A 23,416-nucleotide genomic window follows, 5' to 3' on the forward strand; every position below is an offset into this window, starting at 1 on the left:
GACCTTTAAACACTGGACAGTGCAAACATGACCACGTCCAAACATAACCTTGGACAACTGGTTGACGGGAATTTCATCGCCATTATTTGTTATTTGCAAATATTCAAAAAGGAAAACATTAATGATGTTTCAAAGTCCAGTTTCTACAAACCAGAGATCCTTTAGCTAGATTTTTAAATGATCTAAAATATTGTGTCATGATGCACAGTTGATTTGATTGTTTTACTCTAAATCGGTGGTTGTCTGATCAAGTAGTAGCACATTGTCACGTATCCAGTCACCAGACCAGGGGCCTCATTTATAACCGTTTGCGTACGCACAAAGCAGGCCCTGATAGAGGCGTACGCCACTTCCGACACATAAGTTGTGATTTTATAAAAACAAACATGACGAAAATTTGCGCACCTGCACGAAAACTCTGACGCATACGTACGAACGTTTTGGAGTCTGAGCAGTTTGGCGACACCGATGGTGAGCTGGAGTTACATGGCTTTAGGCCCCGTTTACACGTACATGGTTATTTTGAAAAACGGAGACATTTCCCTTCGTTTGCGCCCTTCATTTACACGCAAACGGAGGATTCGCCAATGAAACCGATTCTTTCTAAAAACTCCGGCCAGAGTGGAGATTTTGAAAATCTTCGTTTGCATGTAAACTGAGAAAAACGGAGTTTTAGGCAGCAACGTCACAGAATGTGACTATTTTCGGAATTCTGATTGGCTAAGGTGGGCTTGTGCTTCTCGTTACACTGCCACCTACAGGTTTGGCATGCTCTTGACAGCATATACACAGGTTCGAAATAATCACGATGTTATTTTGAAAACGAACAGGGGTGAAATGTCCGTTTATGAAAATAGCCATCCACGTGTAAACGTAGAAAATCTAAAGACAATTATACATGTACACAGAAAGATAATACAAATATAATTTCACTCACCAAGCCATATCACTTGAAACAAATATCCATCCCTTCTTAAATGCCCGCACCAGCGAGCGCGTTGGGCCGTTTAGTGAAACGCAAATCTTGATTATGAGTCCTAAATACATACAGTGCATGTTCACATTAAGTTTAAATAAATAAAAGAATGATTTAAACTATGCTTTACTTCTGATATAAACATTTAGATTAAATATGCCATTCTCATGGAGTTAAATGCTTAGATGAAATCATTTCCATTATAATCTGTTTCCATTATAAATATAAATCAATTAAAAATACTATTTGGGCAGTGAAAAAGATTGAGAAAAACTTTCTCTGAAATGTATTTGACACTATTTGATTTATTTATTCAAAAACAAGGCAAGGATAGGCTACTAAATTATTTTTATTAATGTAATGTGACTGCACATCCATATTTCATATTTTCCTAATGTCTTAATGCCACAAAACAATTCTGTTCATAAATGTTGGTTTATCAATGATTTGTTGATCTCAAAGTGTGGACGTGAAAAAGATTCTAAATATCTATAGATGTATCCTCGGTTCACTTTATCTTTGCGTCAGACTGCAATGGAATGGAGCCAAGGGGAATATTTGAGAAACAGTTTAGTCTGGGCAGGGAGCATGCTTGGTTGTTGTTAATAGTTTACCTTACACACAGAGACAGGGAATATGTACATTCATTTTGATCCTACTTTAATGGAAATAATCTGAGCATGGCATGCAGAAATATAGTTATATATGTTATACAATATACAATATATGTTACATGCGTCAGAAAGATACTGCATGTCAAACCTCATACAGTTTTTGCATTCACACCAGTAATGATATGGAGCAGACTACAGTATTTGTATGTCAGCTTACTTATAGATTCCAAATTGCCAAAACAGAGATAAGAAGAGAGAAAAATATATCTCTGTTTCAATATCTGATTCACATGATTCCCACCAAGGAATGTCAATCAGGGAAATGTGATCTGTTCATGTGATGGCATGTGTGTACCAGTTTCACTCATTTTGGGGTGAATCATAGAGACCACCTCCTTAAATCACACAATAAAGCTTTGAAGTTTGATGTTTTTGCCACTGGAAAAGTGGCAAAAATCTGTAAATTATATTTACAGATTGAACAGTTTGATAGGAGCTCTGCTCAATTTAGTCATCTTGAGAAATAGGAACACATTTCTCCCTCTCACGTGAAGATCAGAGAGATCAGAGAAGTCAGAGATGATTAATTATATTATTTCTTCATCTGCCAGTACTGTATCTTCAATCTGCACGCTCAAGCAAGGCCTGTTTTTATTCCATCTCACAAGGCATTCAGATGCTCAGTTAAATGTGACCTCTCGCTTGATTTGACCAACTGCTTAAAGTAAAACTATGGCACTTTGACCTCTGCGGTCGCCCTACAGGTTGGAAGTGGAATTGTCTCATTAGAACTATAGAAAAGCGACCTGATCTGGCAATCTTACATAGCATGGTTATAGCAGATAGACTGCAAAGTGGAGACATAAGTGCCTTTCACCCTGTTACGACTTGATGAACCACTGAAACGATTTTGGAAACATTATTTGAAGGTAAAAAATCTTACTTAGTGTTGCTTTAAAAGCAAGTGTGAATGAAAGCCAATAGTGCAGTGGGGTTTAGATGACGCAGTGGGACATATTATTTAGTATCCTCAGAGACGAATGAAGCACAAGTTGAGATTCAGTCCCTCTTCTTTCCTCTCAGTGACAGGGGCGAAATGCTTACAGATTACAGTTAATAAGAATAAAATATGTGTATTTATAATTTGTTTTGAAAGCTCCTTTCACAGATGAAAAATTATATTTCAATTTTATGAAATCAGAAGTGTGCAATATTTGTCATTCCGTTGTTCTCGTGTTCTGTGTACTACGTGATTACGAATCAAATAACACAATTTCATGTTTTTATTTAATATTTATGGTTTGATTTTCCCACAATGATGTGAAATATATCAGACCCACAAATGTCAGGGTAACACTTTACTTGAATGGGTGTGCATAAGACTGACATGACACCGTCATAATCATGACATGACACATGTCATGAATATGAATGAGGTTTAATGCATGTTTATGACAAATGTCATTAAGTGTCATTCGCTCAATTATGACATTTTTAATGCAAATATGACATTGTGTGAGATGTCTTTGTTATGGCAACTTGACTTTACTAAGACAACACAACCTGTCATAAATATGTCATAAACATGACATAGCAGATTAATGATCAAACTTAAGAAACCACTTAGCTTTATGGGTTAACATTTCATTAAACTGTCATGTGGTTGGTTTTGACATTGGCTGTCATGAGGCCATTATAACATTTTAATGACAAATTAAATTTGTACCACTGTACTTGAGGTCAAGAAAAACATTCATGACACAGTTATAATGGCTTCATGACAGCCAATGTCAAAACCAATCACCTGAAAGTTTAATGAAATGTTAACCCACAAAGCTAAGTGGTTTCTTAAGTTTGATAGTTAATCTGCTATGTCATGTTTATGACAATTTATGTTGTCTTGGTAATGTCAAGTTGTCATGACAAAGACACTGACAGGTTATGATGTATTGGATTATGTCAAGTTGTCATAACAAAGACATCTCAACCAATGTCATATTTGCATAAAAAAATGTCATAATTGAACGAATGACACTTAATGACAGTTGTCATAAACATGCATAAGACCTCCTTCATATTTATGACACCTGCCATGTCATGATTATGAAGGTGTCATGTCAGTCTTATGCACACCCCTTCAAGTAAAGTGTTACCGAAAGAAATTGTATCATATGTTTTTATGTTATTACAGAGTGCCTGAATGGGACATGTTGATGTAATAAAATACGAGATGGGAGGAAAAATATGACAGCCTCACTAGGATGCAGACAGCCAGCGAGAGGGTTTTTTTATAGCAAGTGCGCCCTCTAGTGTCCAGTGTGCGCCTCTCCACTTAGCCTATTGAGCAAAATTATGTAGGCCAATTAACATTCTTTTAGCACTTTAGATTAAAATAGCCCTATGTTTAATAGTTGAAAATGTTATGCCTGCATCATGCGTGCTCATGATACATCACCTGTTTATTCTAAGTTTGCGATGCGGTTTCAAAGTGTGTACATGACACGTTTTTGCTGTTCTTGTTGCATTTACACGTCATACATGTCCTCAGTATGCTATGTTTTGAGTGAATCTAGCTCATGTTATCGAACTGATCTAATGGTGAATTTAAGTTTTCAATATAGTGAACTGGAATAAAACAACACAACTGCAAATTCAAAGGAGGTAAGACCATGTTAATCGATACACCGCTCGAATAATAGCCTAGGCCTATGTAATATGTTACACTGTTTGCTAGCTGGTATAATGATATCATCTCTGTTAATAGTTCTCACCATTAATTCCAATGGTAAGACCGATTGTTTTCCATATATTTTCTTTAAAGTATCCTTGAAAGGGGATTTGACTTGTCAAATGGTGGTGGATCTATTTAACTTCTCCGCAATGTCGCCCGCCCTTTTAAATGTGCAAGCCCTTAAATTCAAATGGATTCTGATTCTGAACAGCTAGGAAAAAAATCTGAAAGTGATCCCAACGATATTGTTCCTCTATATATCTTCATCTTTATTTATAGTCGTGCTGACTCTGCTATTCTTTTATTTTTAAAACTATATCATTAGTTATTGTTCTTGGTGTGAATAAGCCTTAAGAGGCTGAGACTAACTAGCAAGCTTGCTGGCTATCATCTACTTGAACATTCAATTATTCAGCCTATATTTTGTGGGTCTATTTTCATATTGCTCAGTTTTGTCTGGTCTCTTTTATAATCCTAACAGATTCTCTCTTAAAGTACAAGAGGCTTAAACATCTCCATCCACCTCAACTCAATTAGCTCCCATTGACCAAAGTAATCTTGCATCTCAATTTCATTTTTTCTCTACCTCAGCTAACTTCTGGTGAAGAGAATGTAAAGAAATAGAGAATCACCTTGAAAAGTGCCAGATGATCAGCCAGGCAATGATTGGAACAAATCATACAAAACAAACTGATGATAAGCAATGATTGTAGGCAAAACTTTTTTGAGTGATGTGTACTCTACAAATATTTTATAGTATATTTAATTTAATTAATCAATCAACAATACTAATGATCAGCATTACCAAACGTGGACATTTTCCACTAGAAACAAACCTTGATGTACTATTTTAATTTAATACTGTGAAGCTGCTTTGATACAATCGGTATTGTGAAAAGCGCTATATAAATAAACTTGACTTGACTTGACAGTTCCTATGGATATACATTTTGTGAAACAGCATGTTAAAATAATGAAGCAGTTACAATAAGATTGCGCTGATCAAATTGCCGTCATTAAAGCACATTAGAAAAAAACACCATAATCCCTGTTTATTGATGAAAAATCAGGTACGTTAAAAACACACAAATAAATGCACAAATAAAGGTACAAATGCCATTATAAAATGTGACATCGATATTAGTTTCAATAAGTTAACACAGTGTCACACCAAATGTGATTGCGCTAGTGAAATGATTGAGTCATACATGTAATGATAACAACAACAACAATATACACTTCTAAGCTAACCGGCCACAAGGATCTGAGTAGTTGAGGATCAACAGCCATAACCACTTGTCCCGTGATATTAGGAGAAGAGTTCTGCCATTTATTATGAAGTTGCAGACTGGGCAAATACTTCCGGATGAACCGTTTCCAGAAGTGATCAGCTATTGATCTGTGTCGGTAGTGCTTGCGTCCCAATAGATCACTTGGTCTATACTGCTTGGAGCAAGAACTCGATCTGCTGTGGATCTGCCTGCCAGATCTCGGTCCAGGACATCTTCTCCCACCTCATCCATGCTCCCTGCTCCCGCATGCCCACAGGTCCTTTCCTCTTCAGCACCAGCCCGCACTAATGGAAAATACAGGTTAAAATTAACCACAATTATCAACATACAACATATACTAAATGTCCTGTAATACACACATGTTGCTTTATTGCTTTAAAGTGACTTTGCGATTGAACTCTGCTCACAGTAAGTGGTGTTGTTAGGCCTCCTCTAATCTTATGTTCAATGTAACTCATAGAGTGCTGTATAATGATGACAAACAACAGGAGAAATAAATGTCAAGCTTGATGAGGATGTAGTAAAAGCTATATCCTATGTAGTCACAGTGTCTGAATCGCAAGATCTCAGTTGCAGAAAATGTGAGTCGTAAACTCAAAGTGACCGTCCACTTGAAGATGAAGATGTGACATTTAAACACTTCTGTTTCTTTGGTTCAGCCATTTGCAGGCTTGAGTTAGTCAATAATGAACTATTTACTTCTGCACTTTGGTTTAAAGTAACGTTTTTTCTTTTTCATTTTTCAAAAAATTGCATTGTGATGCTTATTTATTCAGTGATGTGATATTCATAGTGAAAGAATTCTAGGATGGTAGTCTCGGCATGAAGAATATGACTTTCATATGGGTATGAATATGGGTTTCTTTGAAGAAGGTACTGGCAACATCTGTTCTTCGTTATTTGGACCTCTAGGTTATGGGAATGGTCTCATATTCTCCTCTATTCTAACACAATATAAAGGTCCTCTTGACTGCAGAAGTACTAGTGGTAAGCTAGCCAGAAACTGACATATGGACTGTTCAATGTTTCATATATGGAAGGTAAGTACTCTTATTGGTTACTTCTGTGTAAACTCCCCTCATGTTCTTACTACTACATATATTTAGACTATAAGTGCCAATAAAGTTGAGAAAACTTTCTCCCTCAGAGCTGGGTCATTGGTCATTCAACTGCTAAATGTGAGGACTGGAATGAGGCACATATAGGGACAGAAAATCTTACACATAGTGTAGGCCTACTTTTTTCAGTAATACCTATAGGCTAAAACAGAAATGTTCTACAAAATGATAAACTAGCTCTGCCATAGCATTTCACTGACCTTTCATTTATTATAATGTATTTTGGTCAAGAAATTAAATATGCTGCTGTACTTTTTTAATGTACTCTAGGTTTATTTTGTAATGTACACAATCATAGTACATTAAATTATATATAATAATATATAAAAAATAATAATATATAAAATTATATTTCAACGTGTATGTATGTGTGTGCCTTAACATTTATGTGTATTGATTTCTGCACTTTTTCATATACTTTGAATACTGAAAAAAAAAGCTTTATAATACACTAGTAGTGTAATGCTAATACATATATAATAAGCTAAAATGCTATTGAATGCACATTAAAATTAAGCTTCAAATATATTCTAACTAGTTCAAGAAGTATATTTTAAATGCATTGTGAAGATATTAAGCATATCTTGAAATACACTAAATATACTTAAATCTGTTTCAAAATAATACATTTAATGTACACTTAGTATACATTAAATATGTTAAGTATGTCCAAAAAAACACAATTTAAATGTATTTTCTTTTCGGTTTCGGAAATAACTCTCACAGTTTAAAAGCATGTGGATCTATGGTAAGAAAGATATTTCTGCCAGCTGTCCCTTCACTAATTCAACTCACAGGAAGTTTAAATGTCATGTGATATGAACAGGTGTGTCATGATCCTGCCATCTAGTCCTTGATGTTGTTTAATTCTTGAGGCAGGATCATGACAGACCCATGTTTTATGTGCACACACATGGCCTTTTGCTGGGCCATGTGCTTGTGTTGTCTCGTCATATAGCCCCGCCCTCCTTGTTATCCTTGTTTAGTCATTATTGTTTCCCCATTATCACCTGTTGCTTATCATTTGTTCCCTATTTAATCCCCTCATGTCTGCTGTCTTGTGTCGGTTTATTGTCATACATTGTGTGATCTGTCAATTCCTGTCAAGTGGATTGTCTAGTGAAGTTCTGATCTTGTATTTGCCGTTTGTTCATTGTCTAGTTAGTTGTAGTGATGGGCAGATCGAGGCTTCGTGAAGCAATGAAACAGTTGAACTAAATGTGCCATATTGTTTCGAGGCTTCGAATCAATCCGACACCCGTCTCAACGGTGACACCTAGTGGTCACAAGTATTGATCTGAAACAACCTTGACAAGCCATTAAAAAATGTGTTTTTTTATTATTGTATTTTTCTAATATGTGAAGCTTGTAACCTATAGGCTCATCACTGTGCATAATGCTATTTTGGTCCTGCAAAATGAATATTAATAAAAGAAATCAAGCCACAATGTCTCACTTTTTTAGAGATTTTTATTAAAAAATATTAATTTCTCTGCTGTGGAAGGACTTAGCTCTTTTTTTACAGATAATTTCTCCACCCTTTGAAAAAACCCTCTCACAAGGGACACTTGTTGCTGGCATGCAAAGATATTTTTTAGCTGACATACAAATGAGGACAGATTACTGCTCTCTCTTTCCAGTAAGTTAGTGGATCATGAGTTCTGGGCAAATATGCATCGCTGATGTATTTTCACTTCCACTGTGGCATCAGCTGTAGCATTGTGTGTCTCATACTGTATGTAGACCTATAAAATGTATATTCACACAATATTATATTATATTATATTATATTCACATTGAAGCTATGTTTAACATGATTGGCAGTTGTGATTGGGACATTAGATTGTAGGGCATAGGGCTATGAACTTTCTAAACAGTGTCGCAAGAGTTTGTAATTATATTTCAATTATAATTATATTTCAATAAGTGCATTGCTTAGATGGCCCAGCAGTGTCAGTTGCAGGCCTTGGGTAATGATACCATCCTCTGCACCCTGCAGAATGGCAGGATGAGTGCTCCTCAAATGGCGCATCATTGATGTATTGTTGCAGTAGGCTAGCTGCCGATCACAATACACACACATCTCACTTTATTTGGTGTTTCTAAACGAAAATGCTCCCACACCACAGATGTATGGCATCTCTTCTGGGGAGCCTCCATTTTATCTATCTATCTGTATCTATCTATATGAATCTATCTATGTATCTAGATATGTACCTAGATATAATCTATGTATCTATAGTCTATATGTATCTACCTAATAATCTACCTATATATTTATATATGTAGCCTATCTATAATCTATCTGTATCTATTTATTAATCTAGCTGTCTATATTTTGCCCCCTCATGGGCTTTGTTTTCCCTTTTATTTGTATATAATAAACCTTGTGTGCCCTGCATACTGTCTGCCATTGGGTTCATCCTCCAACCACATAACAAGGTGATCTACACCTGCATCACTGGTATACACCGCCATCTAGTGGCTCCTTCGTTAATGTATCAAATAATGAGACTCAGGCTGCGTCCGAAACCGCATACTCAATGAGTAGGTACTTAATTTCAATAAGTACTTACTTAACGAGCGCTAAAAGAGTAGACTACTTAATAGCCAGATCTCGTTGAGTATGAATGCGAGCCGGACATCTGCCATGTTGACGTTATCATGTGACCTACGACGTTATCACAAGCGCAACAACTTAAATGATTTGAACGACACGTTTAATTCATCTATCTGTAAATATCTTGATATTGATTAAACTTGCTCATTTTGTGGTCTTTTTGAAGAAACTGCGGCCCATTTATTTTGTGAATACATTTAGGGTTAAGTTCTTATATTTAACCCTACTACCCACCGTTTTATCCTTAACGATATTTATTATTATTATTTATTACGAAATCCCAAAATTGTCATCTCTTGAATATGTTGTTAATTTCTTATATCCAAACATTTTCATCCAGCTAACTGCCTTGTTTTTCTCTTTTTCTTGTTGAATTTAACTGTCATTTCATCCCTCAGGCCTATAAATGACAAAAAATGACATTTTTAAATGTATTATAATGAATTATTTAAGAAAATATATATTAAAATATTCAACCTTGTAGGTTCTTTTTTCCTTTGTAAAAAATCTCATATTATGTATGCAAACCCATGATATATACACCTTATAACATCAGTAACTCGACAGCTCTACCTAGAACGGTTTTCCTCAGCGTTTGTAATGTCTGCACAAAGGGCAACTGTGCAAAAAAATCACCTTTGGAGGAAACTGTTGATTTTATACTTGAAAAATGTAAGTATCATTACTATTAAAAATTAATATTACCCCAGAATGAATTGCATTACTATCCCACCCCAAAACATACAATAACAACAACAACGATGCTGACCAATACTTAATTATATTACTTTTTACTGAAAATGATATAATTCAATAAAACAAAATGTAATGTATGTCATATGACACAGCTATGCATGAATACACTCTAGATGTGTATATAGTGAACATATCTACATTTTCATTCAAACAATTAAATAAAGCATTAATTAAATAATTATATTTTATTTACTGACAACATTGAGAAATATTAATAAAATACACAATAAACAAATGCATATACAAGTCAACACATGAAACAAAGCTTTATTCAAACTACAATCATGTATGTAGGCTACAGGTGCTGAACCCCACATCCATCTGCCGTCTCAACACATCGGTTCCCATTCTGCGGCTTTATTCTGATGAATCAGCTGACCGCCAGAGGTGAGCCGTGCCTTCGTGCCTGAGGTTGTTGCGTGATGTGCTTCACAATCTGAGCCAATAAGGGCTGGTGGAGTGATGGAGGGTATCGTAAGGGCTGGTGGAGTGATGGAGGGCAGGTGGAGTGATGGAGGGTCTCGTAAGGGCTGGTGGAGTGATGGAGGGACTCGTAAGGGCTGGTGGAGTGATGGAGGGCAGGTGGAGTGATGGAGGGTATCGTAAGGGCTGGTGGAGTGATGGAGGGCAGGTGGAGTGATGGAGGCTCTCGTAAGGGCCGGTGGAGTGATGGAGGGACTCGTAAGGGCTGGTGGAGTGATGGAGGCTCTCGTCCATGGCACCATCTCCAGGATTCAGCTTTGGGCTCCTCATCCTCAGTGCTCACCCAAGTCTGCTGACATTTCAGATCCTACAAAAATGCACAAACATAACACAAAAGCAGTCATTTTAACCGCACACTGTCATTTGATTTCAGCATTATTTAGAAGACAAAAATGCTTTTTTTCACAAATGCCGCCATCATTCCTTGCAGGTCCTGCTCCACCACAAAAGATCTGCAGCAAATGCACAGAAATCAAGAATCAGAAAAGTGCTGTAATAGCTCTGTTTGAAACTACAATAATTAAAATAAACTACAACTTAATATTGAAATAGTTGTTGATATTAATTTCTGTAGTATACTCACTCAAAGCCTTTGATGGCAGCATTCAGCTTCATGAGCCTCTCTCCACCAGATAAACACACATCTGTTCATCTGTCCCTGTAACATCCAGACAAGATTCACAAAACCTCTGTGATTTATGAGCTCAACACTACATTTACATGTTGAGGTTGTTTTAACTTTTTATCCAACATAAATGTTCCTCAATTTATCAGCAGTACTAATGCACAAATAAAATAGATAACTTATGTTTATTACTTTATAGATTTATTCTACATAATAGTACACATTCATCACTCAGATGTCTATTTCATGTTGTGATGTGCTCTTCTGCAATACTTATTGAAGATTTTCCTATCAGATGTAAATAGACATTTAAAATAAGCATCTTTAAGATGTTTATGATTTATGTAAATCCACTTTAGACACGTAACTTACGTGTCCTTACTGGAGCTCCCCTGTTAGCTAAGGTTATACATAATAAAACGTGTTTTTACAGCAAAATCACAACTATACTATACTGTGTAACGTCTTTACACCTTCAACAATTCAACAGTTTACTCTACTGTAGTTCAACACATGCAATTTTAACACAAGGAACCGTGTTTACTCACATTTGAAAGCACCCGCGTCGCCGATCTCTGCGATGTTTGATAATGACGTATCCTCTCGCGTGGCCTCCTGGGATAGAAGAGTATCCATCGGTTGAGCACTCGAAAATCTGGGCGAAAGCAGTAAGCCATCCGGGAACTTCTCGCCTACTCTTTTATGAATAATGATGTTTCGAACGTACTGCTTCCTTCACGTACTGTTTTCGCCTACTATATAGTAGGAAAGTAGGCATATTCGGACGCACTTAAGTCCGAATCTCGCGATAAATAGTACGTCATCCAGGTAATTCTCGCTTACTCTTTTGGATTCGTACATACTTTTTCGCTCGCCTACTCTTTTTCCCATACTATATAGTAGAAGTATGCGGTTTCGGACGCAGCCTCAGTTTGATACTTGCATGTCTTGCCCATTTGAATTAAACTGTCCAGGGCCCGGTTTTTCAAAAGGTTTAATCCGGATAAAATTGATCCGGATTTAGTAATCCTTTTTTTTGCGATCCGTGATCACGTAATCCAGCTTACTTTTGAGCCAGTTTTTCAAAGCAACATCGGATTGGATCAATCTGATCCGGATAGGAACTTTTCAGGATCACCAAATCCTGTTTACTAGAGCCTTAAATGGAACCAACAGTGTAGCCTACTGGCTTAGCAAAGAACAGCAGTTGGCAAAATACCGGTGGCCTCAAATAACCATTGTTTATTTTAATTTTAAGAAACAGAAACACTGTAATAAACAGAAACATTTTACTTTCCTTATTTTGTTATAATGTTAAATTGTAGATTTTGTTTTTTTACCATATCTCATTAGATGTGACATGCTTCATATATGCTTCAAATATGAAGAAATGTATATATCATCAGTAAACATTGATTTTGTGATCATTCACTTAAAAAAAAAAACCTCTCTGGTTTTATTTGGTTCGAAAAATCACAACTGAATCCACCCTTCTGATGGGATCAGGATAATCCTGTTTTTTTTGGATCAAATAGATCCTAATCCGAGTTCAAAGTTCTGAAAAACCCAAAGGGCAGGTTTGATCCAGATCAAATTTAAGATCAGATTACATGATCTGATCTTAGTTCAGAATCCCTCTTTTGCTTTTGAAAAACCCATTTCCAAGATTTGATCCAATCCGTGATCCGAAATCCCACTGGATTACTTTTGAAAAACTGGGCCCTGATGCAATTTGTGGAGGCTCCAGTTGATATTTGCTGATGTTGTCTTGATGAGAGAGAACCAGTTGGAGTCAGAGTCTCTTTGGTGAATGGAAAGACAAGGGCGAAGCCTGGCACAAGCTTGGGGGTCCTTGGGGGACTTCTAGTTCAGCATCATCTTCACATTAGGACTTCTCAGGAAGGACCAAGAGAGTAAGAGACCAAAAAACAAGAGAGCCAAGAGAGTAAGAGAGACTAAGAGAGCTAAGAGAGAGGCTGATCTTGTGATCAGTGATTTTTAAAGCGTGAAGATGTCACACCCTCTGGGGGTCTGTGAGCCAATAAGAAGTGTTTCCTTTGGAGGGAAAGTTTTACGACCCATTGTGTTCTAGGAGGCATTTGATGTAGTATGTAGTTTCATTGGGTGTTTAAGAGAAGAATCTTCAAGATTCTTAAAATACTAATGCGTCACAAAGTTAGCAAAATGTATTATAAATTAGCAAATGGGGGACGAAGTTTGGAGTTTATAGAGACCAAACATGCCACACAGGATTTTGGTTAACCATAGTTTTTAAAGTTTGAAACATTAACCCATTAGAGTTTACAAGAAAACATAGGCCAAACCACAAAAGGAAAATCATGAGATGGGGAAATTAGTAGGGATGCACCGATACCACTTTTTCCAGACCAAGTTCGATACCGATACTTTCATTTTTGGTACTCGCCGATACCGATACCGTATATAACCGATACCTGTATTTTCACTGCATTTGTAATTTTTAAATGTATTGAGAAACTAACAGAATATAAATCATATAATTGGCTTAATTTGTTCATCAAATAAATATTTCCTTCACTTATTTCGATGATTAATCAAGCCTGCTATAATGTATTTTATCTGCTTCTGTTACTGACTTCACTCTTCATTCTATTGCTCTATCATATTTTATCTTTCATATAATAGTACAGCACATATTGAGAGCTGCTCGAGCAGGCCTCAGTGCTGAGGATTGGGTCAGGGGTACAAGTGTTTGGACACAGTGAAATATCAATTCTTTATTCCAATTTTGATACTTCAACAAAAACTACAGTAATAAATAAAAGGTGAGAAAAAACACTTCATATTCAATAGGCTACTGAATAAATTAAATGTAGATAGATATTTTTGTAAAGTTACAAAAGGTAGCCAATTTAGTCATGAGTAGAAAGTAATTAATTTGTCCTTTGTTTGATTAACATCAGCAGAAGGTTTTTAAGACTGCTGTCCCTTTAAGAGACTTACTTGAATTCGTCAGTACAAGCGCGAGACATGAAAGACAATTCAATTCAGTATTCGCGCGCTGAGACGCTGGTTTTCAGGGCGCGCGCTTTTGATGTTTGCGTTCATGGAACTTCTTGACTTGCACACGTCCTGTTATAATGTCCTTACAAAAGAGATCATTACTTGTTTTATCAATCCCTGGACCCCGCGGTGTAAATTAGTTTATTGCTATTTTCCACCATAATTAAGTCATTTTTTATTGTACAGTATCAATGCCTTTTTATTTTAAATGCATTTACAGAATCCGATTTATCAGCAATTGAAAGTTTAAGACTGATTTAACAGAGCAAATCAAATCATGTTGACTATTAAATATAGCTCTTATATACCTCTTAAATATTAATAGTGATTCAGAATAAATGACCAGGACACAATTTTACATGCAAATTTATTACAGCAACCTCATAAAATAACACTTTCATCCTAAACCATAGAGATTTCAAATATCAATAGCTAAAAATGATTAAACCTGAATAAATTCATACAGCGTCATGCTCACACTACATACTTTTTGTTTCATTATCTTTAAAAAGACCTTGTAACAAATTAATTTTGCACTTACTAACACACACACTGAGAGCAAAATAAAGACCCCCATTTTAAAGTATCACACAGCCCTGATTCTGTGGAAATAAAGGCTTTTGTCAGTGTAAATGTAAAATTGTGTTCTTATAAATGCAAACTGAAAGTTGTTTATATGACTAATTTTGTCTGACTTGTTTTGCTGACATTCCCAGATAAAATGCCCAGACAGCAGGTTATGCAACATGGGTATGTTTACTATCAAACAGAAATTTTCTTTCTTTATTTCCTGCTCCACAGCAAGTTAGTATGATAAAGGGATGATTAAACCAAACATGAAACTGATATAATTTACTCAACCTCATGTTGTTCCAAAGCCTTTAACACTTTTGTTCATCTTTAGAATGAACAGAGGCGGACAGAGTACAAAGCTTCATTACTTTAAAAAAAAGTACAGATACCCCTTGCTAAATTTTACTCAAGTACAAGTAAAAGTACTACAGTCAGATGTCTACTTAAGTAAAAGTACTAAAGTACTTGTTTTTAAAAGTACTTGAGTATCAAGAGTACAAGAGTACATTTTCTAAATATTGCATATTATTGCATACACTACTGCCACAGTGCTTACATTGTTAAACACAGCAAACACTTGAAGCGAAAACTATCATTAACTTGTTCAGAAAATTGAAATAGTCTGGCGAGGTGGGGCCACGGGTTCGGGATGCGATATTTGTTCCCCAGGATGGTAGGGGAAGACTCATGAATATTCATTAGGGAAGTCATCCCTGATTGGTCGGATGACCTACCACTAACCCCACCCCTAAACCTACTCATCACTGGGGGTCTTATGACCTCCCTAAGCCCGCCCAAAACCTACCCGTCACTAGGGTTAAGACCAATCAGGAATGACTTCCCTAATGAATATTCATGAGTCTTCCCCTACCATCCTGGAAAAAAAAATACTCCCGGGATGGACCTGCTGCGTCTTCATCCATGGTTTCGTCTCTTATCTAAATCTGACCATGGAGTTGACTTTGGCGAAAAGCTGAAGGTGATTGCTGATAGGCTGTCCCAATCAGTGGTGCCTGCACAATCCAATCACATTTGAGAGGGAGAAGTAGTAACGGGTACTCTAAGTTATGGATAGAAATGTAGTGGAGTAAAGAGTACAATATTTGCCTCTCAAATGTACTTGAGTAAAGTCATGAGTACTCCCCAAAAATGATACTCGAGTAAAGTACAGATCCCTCAAAATTGTACTTAAGTACTGTACTCAAGTAAATGTACTCCGTTACTCTCCGGCTCTGAGAATGAAGATATTTTAAATGAAATCTGAGAGATTTCTGTCCCTCCATTGACGGCCCACACAACTATCTGTCGCTTCAAAAGTTAATAAAAACTAATCTAGGCAGTTTAGTCAAACACTATGTATATAAAAACTATGTATAAAAACACTATGAAAACAGTAAAAAATTGGTCATTGTTTTATCAAGTCATCAGACATTTGTGTGCTGTAACATTTCACCCGACAAACATCACCAGAAGTATTAACGCCAAAATAACAAATGAAAACCTGGTGACTACATTAGCTACACAACAACAGTCTCTTCCAATAACTGTGAAAACACCAGTAATAACAACTACAGTGTTTGAACTAAGTGCAGACTCCATTCAATACTTGTGTGTTATTCGATTGACAGCTGCCTTCAAACACTCTTTTGCATATTTATTCACATGTCCATTGAAGAGCACTCGCATCTTGGCAAGATATTTGTGTAAACCCAATCACCTCTATTATGTGTATTCTTGTAGCGACTACTGAAATCTGGTATTGTGACAAAACTATTGCCATGTTATCAATGTGCTCAGATTGCTATGAAGTTCAGGTAGTGACGTCTGTCTTGAGCATTTAAAAAAATGCAGATTGTGCTGGAGTTTATGCTGAATTTAGTTCATAAATCCTATTGTTTACACATTGGACACTTTGCAGTTGATGCTTTGTTACGACCTGTGACTCCAAAAGGATGCAACAAAGGAAGACACACACTGTCGTCCACAAGCCTCTGCTTGCTGTGCTTCTTCGGCTGGGTGTCGTGATCAATATCTAGAGCAGCAGAGCAAAGAAAAAATTAACAGTAGAGAGGGAGAGAACACAGAAACAACTCAGCCGCCCATCATGACATCACAAGACATAACAACAACCAATGAAAGTAGTGCATCAGTGAATAAATTCCTATAACTAGATGATTCAATATTAGCTTAGATATTTACAAAAATATTTTAGAGACGCATAGATTCCAGGTGTTATGAATGAATCATATGTTTTTAATAATATTTATCACATAAACATACAGAGATGTGTCACGTTCATTTGCTTGTTTCAGAAAAGAAAACAGTGTTTTTGTGGGTTTACTTCAAGGCACTTTTTCTCTTGGCTGATGTAAAGATAAGGAAATATTCTGCCCAGAATGCAAGAAACACAATATTGGTCTCTTTAAAACAGCTAATTAAAATAAAAATAAAAACATTTGTGTTAGTAAAACTACACCAATTATGTCCAGTTCTTATTGATTTATGATTAGATCTGTGATAAAAGCTTTTGAGAGGTATTAAACAGTATTAAAGTGAAGGTGACAAAAGTCTCCATCAAACAGTCATAATATTCTTATAAACATATAAGCTAAATACAATAATTCCATGAGTTAAAAAAAAAAATCACACTTGACAATCACAGTTCAATATGATGAAATGAAAGAATGAATCAGCACCTCATAAAATGTCACAGATGTTTGTTCACAAATTCAGGTGAACTTCATTTTTTGCACATTTCAACCATGAAGATAAATATCTATATACCTAATGAATGAAGATTTACAAGTGTAAGTGCATTGTATCAAGTATAAACACAACTGTGTGTTATTATGCTGTAACACTTCTCAGGTTTACAGCCTGTATCATATATGAGTCCAGTTAAAGGCACAGAATAAATACCTGAGTGTTTCACCAACTTTAAAATAAATAAATGATATTTCAAGCGTCTTAAAGCTGGTTTTGGTTTCAGTCTAGCTGCTGGAAAGTGTTTTCTGATGAAGGTAGATAAGTAAGGGTTAATGTACCAGTTTAAACTATAAATATTAGCAACATAAGAATACCAGACATTTCCAGTAACAGCAACAATACCAGTAAATCACCTACAGTATCAGTAGTGCAGACTGTCCTGTTGTTGAGGAGGAAAATCTTGGTCATAATGCCCATCTTGTTGAGGTAATTGTAAAAAACAGTTCGATCAGTTATAAGAGGAAGTAAACAGACGGGACAAAATAACTCCAGATGTCAAACCAGATCAGCATTATAGTGGAGATGTTAAGAAACCGAGATAATCACTCACAGTTTCTGTCTGGATTACTGTAACAGCTTTTTTTTTTAAATACACTGAGATAAATCAAGCACTGGCTGATCTACTGCTCTGTTTCTTACTTTATCGTTCATATACGGTTTAAGGCTAAATGTGTTCATATATCATTTAACATTTATGACATTTAATAAAGTTCGGGAGGAGCATTTTCAGATAATTAACACAAGTGTGGATCATTAACAGTTAATCAACAATAAGAGGTGTATATATATATATCATTGACAGTTTATCAGCATCCCTCCACCCTCCCTTCTCCAAACTTCTAATTCTAACTATTTCTACCACAGGAGTACTCTGGTTATGGGCCAAATCCCGAGCTCTGAGCCTCTCACCCGGACAGCACGCCAAATACACATAAAGCTTTACTCTATCTAATTATATGTAAGTGTGAACTCGTGAAATTGGTTAAATTGGTATGTAACAGGTAAATTGTTTACTGTTATTGGTGCCGACTGCTGAAATCTTGGAATTGTGACGCAATTACTCTGTGAGCGATGAGAGTTTCAGCTGATCCTCGTCTCTCCATCATTTCCTGATTCTCTTCAGTGTCCATTGTTTTATTGGGAGCCTCGGCATGAGTCTGATTTAAGGATGTCCTCCAAAGGAATGTCATTGGGATAAGGTGGTGGGTTATCAGCATCATCATCCTGGACCACATCAGGATTAGGTGATGGGTTACTGTCAGCATCATCCTACTGAAAAAAAAAAAACACAGATTCACAGAAGGTTACTGTTACGTTTGGTTAAAGCAGAGGAGCAAACATGATCCAAGTGCAGCAGTCTTAAATTAAATAAACTCAAAACTTCAAACAAGAATTGAACAAAATGTATATTTGGGAGTTATTGGTGTTTTTGATTGTTTTGACTTTTTAACCAGTGAATATCTGCTTCTGTACTGTTAAAAATAAAAGTAAAGAGCAAAAAAGATAACATTTCACTTTTACATTTGTTACATTTTATTTACATTTATATTAAATCCAGAATAAAAAAAAAAAACTTTGTTTTTGCACAGTAAATCTCATCTATCTTGTTAAATCAGCTGTATGTAATACTTACTCTCTGTGGTACTGGTTCATGGGGACTGCGGGGACGACAGTAAAACACAGCAGCAGTTACTCCTGCAAACACCAGCAGAACACCAACAACTATTCCTGCTACAGCTCCTGAAGACAGACCTGATCCTGGAACAGATAAAGAGAAACAGACATTGTTGTGAATGATAATACAACCAGTACTTATTTTTTATTTTATTTTTTTATTTTAGACCCTTCTATATTGATCATCAGCTGTATCAACAGGAAACATCAGCTCAAAAAAGTCAGTTTTACATTTACTGAGTTGATTTAAAAATATATTGAACTGTTTTTTAATTCCTCAAAGGAAAATGCATTGAATGATTAAATTATACACTCACCAATGACAGAAAGATTGAATATCTTCACTCTAGTGATGCTGAAGCTGCTGTTGTTGATGATGATCAGTAGTTTATATTCTCCAGAGTCTGTGTTTCTGGTGTTTGTGATGGTCAGAGATCCAGTCTGATGATCCAGCTTCAGTCTGTCTCTGAATCTCTCAGTATCTTCATTACTCTTAACATCTGTACAGATCTCACTGAGATCTCCAGTGATTTCAGTGATGAGAATCTCATTAAAATACCACTTCATCACATCATTTGGTTTTCTTGCTACAGCAGGATCAAAAGTAACAGATTCTCCCTTGTTTCTCTTCACTTCATCTCGTTCAGCAGCAGAAACACCTGAAACACAAACCAACAGATGCTGGAGGATCTTTTGCTGAAAACAAACTAAAACTACACAACATGAGAGAACTGCAGTGAACATGACTTTGGATAAGCCCTTTCTTGACTTTGAGCTGAAAATAATCATTTTTGTTTGTGCCTACAAACACACATTAACAATGTGCTTTAAAAATATATAAACTGCATTTAAATGTTATTAAATGAATCACCTTGGACAGTAACATTGAAGATCTTTTCACTGTCGCTGTTGCTGAAGATCTTCAGTGTATATTCTCCAGCATCTGTGATTGTGATGTTCATGATGGTCAGAGATCCAGTCTGATGATCCAGCTTCAGTCTGTCTCTGAATCTCTCAGTACCGTTATCACACTGAACATCTGTACAGGTCTTGTTAATATCTCCATTGATCCGAGCGATGCGAATGTCATTATAATACCATCTAAAATCGTCTTGTCGAGTTGTATTAACACCAGTGTTTAGAGTGACTGAATCTCCCTCCATCACGGACACTTCATCTGAACCAACACCAGAGGCACCTGCAGAAGAAACAGTTAACATAACAAAAACAAAACTTTGCAACTGTTATTTTCTAACAGATCATACAGATTTGAGCAGAGAAATATGTCTGGATTCATAATGTAACACATGGAAACAAACAGCAGAAGAAGTCTTGATTTAAACATTCACTCATCAGACAAACATAATGAGTCTCATGGATGATCTACACACACCCAATACACATTTTCATAATCAAACATTTTCATAGACTCATAATGTATATAGATGAATAGTACCCATAAAAAATATTTCAGAAAATGATGCTATTTTCCACAGCATCAAGACTCATAATCATATTCTTCAAAATATGTTTAGTTCTCCCCGTAAATAACATATTTAGGCTACATTACCTCTTATTCATTTGGCAGAAGCTCACATTACATTCAAGCTACCTTTGATGCACTGATGTAAAACAATATTTACTACAGTATCATAACAGTTTGTCAGGTTTCTGTCACTTCGGTCTAGTTTGTTGTTGGTTTTATGACAGTGACACTCCTGTATTTTCGTATCGTATGTCTGTGTGCTTGTTTTTTTATACGAAGTCATTTAGCCTCAAAGTCCCCATTGTAACGCCACTTAAACTGATTTGGGTTGATTCTATGATTTGTTAATTGTCACCCGATAATAATCCTACCATCATCACTACGATACATGAGTCCAGTTCAAATAAATCGGTGCAACGCCGGAAAAGAGATTGTAACAAATATTGTCTTACCGTGGTCGATTGAAATCAAGATCACCGAGAGCAAAATTAGAAGCGACATTTTCCCCACAGAAATTGAATGGCTATTCTGATTCATAGTGTGCCGCTTTAAGGGCGTAGCCTACTTGTAAAACTAGTACAGTAAGTGAAACTAACCTGACAGCCTGAATGGAATGTAGAGCGATGATGACCGATGGATTGTAGAGCTATGGAAAGCAGGTGCTTTTCCCTTGACAGTAAAAGAAAGGCTTTTCCATTAAGCACCTGCTGGTAGAACTTGAAACTACACAATAAGCATTATAACTGACTTCAATATTCTGTATTAATGTCATGGCTATATAAATATCTATGGAAGCTTGTTCCGCCACAATTGTGACTATTCTCACAATTCAGGGTTTTATTTTTTCTCGCAATTGCTAGCTTAAACAAATCAGTTGCGAGTTATAAAGCCAGAATTGTGTGAAATTAAAGGCAAAAAAAAAAAAAAAAAAAACAGACTTGTGAGGTGACCTACATTTATTATTATTTTTATTCCATGATGGAAACAAGCGTCCATAAATATCACTCCACACTAATTAAATAAAGTTAAAAATACATACAAATGTAAATGAGAGAGAGGTTGTTGATGGTCAGATGGTCATGTTACCCAAAGATAAAAGCACGAATCCCATGATAGTTAAACTACTTTTCTATCTATATATATTAATTTCTAACTCGTTACTATCTTCACTTGGAGAGGAAAGATGACTGAGTACTGAGTACCTTTACAAATCCACCTGACTCAGGGAATATAACAAACAGAGAGGCCACACGCAGATTAAATTAACCAAAAAGTACATTTTATTAAGGTAATCAAGCAAACAACATCAAAACAGAAAAAAAGGCCTGCTGTTGGAAAGGCCTCAATCGAGACGTTTTTAGCAGTCGATTCATCGCCCAGATCAACCGCAGCTGACTATCTGCAAACACACAAAGAGAGAACACACAAAAACAAAACACATGCCCCTGGGCAACAGGAAAACACAAATGAGGAAGCTAGTCAGGAATGTAACAATACATACTGGCAATAACGACTCAATTCCACTCCCCAAAATAGTTTAAGGTGCAATTATCAGTTATCTCTGCGCACATGCACATCACACGCATAGCCTTAGACAGGGCTTTATAATCAAAGAGGTCCTATAACCTTTTAGGTTGTTATGGGGTTAAACATTTTTCTTTCTGATATGTGCATTTCAAGACGTTTGAAGAACGTTGAAGAAAAATAAGAAATAGATTTTAAACCTGCTCTCTCCTCATCTCCATCACTCTTTCTTTTTCTCTTTCTCTTGGTCTCTTGATCTTGCCCTGTCTCTTCCCCTCCTAAAGCTGAACTTTTTTAATTTACTGAAGGCTACAAATTGTATTATATTAGTTCTCAACCTGTACACATGCATTATTAATCTTGTGCCTAACATGGTGAAAACGGCTTTGTTAATGTTTGTCCCTTCACAATGACAGAATTACACGTTAATTCTCAAAATGGCGAAATTATACAAAAATGAATTGGTTTTCTAATTGTTTTTGTCATTCGTTTAGCATTTATGACCTAAAAACTGTCAAATATAAAATGTTTGGTTTAGCTACTTACATCTTTGTAAACTGAAGCCCCCCCTAAAAAGGGCCTAGTGACGCCTATGATCCTGACAAGGTTTTATCTGTACAAAGGTAAAGGGAAGGAGGCCTTCACAGGGACTAGTGGACACTTCAGGACTTCCTCAGATCTGGGTATGGCCTGGATCTGGCGGACTGCGGTATAACCTCGGGATAAACGCTAATATTAGCACCTGTGTACCTTTGTATATCAAGAGTAGGGATAAGTTTGTGTGCATTTTGTTTTGTAATTTCACCAGAATGAAAAGAGAGTTTGCTACTCACCTAGGTTTACTTTAGATACATCTACCACAAGATGTTTCAAAAAGAGGTGGGGACATGTCCCACCGTCCCGCCTGCAAATTACGCCTTTTTAGCTGTCAATCTTTGTATGTTATGTTTTTTATAATTTTTTTTTTTTTTTTTTTACTTTAAAGCTGTTTTGTGAGGGAATCAACTCTTAAGTTCATTAAAAGCAGGAGAGGAAGAATCACTTCACTTAGAAACTAAACACAAATACACTAAATGTGCCTTCTCAACTACTTTCAAACCACATTTCTGTAGAAACCTGACCACAGCAGTTTCAGT

General features: G+C 36.1%; 1 protein-coding gene across 1 annotated transcript; it reads right to left on the reverse strand.

Moving 5' to 3' along the window:
• Positions 1 to 17,407: 17,407 nt before the first annotated feature.
• LOC311294761 (uncharacterized protein) lies at positions 17,408 to 21,257 on the reverse strand (the record flags this gene model as incomplete). The annotated part of the gene is made up of 6 exons (XM_084415790.1): positions 17,408 to 18,868; positions 19,230 to 19,354; positions 19,588 to 19,983; positions 20,142 to 20,213; positions 20,292 to 20,468; positions 21,209 to 21,257. 6 exons carry the CDS (start codon positions 21,255 to 21,257, stop codon positions 18,866 to 18,868), a joined length of 822 nt encoding a protein of 273 aa, XP_084271916.1. The 3' UTR covers positions 17,408 to 18,865.
• Between the last annotated feature and the right edge of the window lie 2,159 nt (positions 21,258 to 23,416).

This window comes from Rutilus rutilus (genome assembly GCF_951802725.1).
Source record: "Rutilus rutilus genome assembly, chromosome: 8".
In the NCBI taxonomy this organism is placed as follows: Eukaryota; Metazoa; Chordata; class Actinopteri; order Cypriniformes; family Leuciscidae; genus Rutilus; species Rutilus rutilus.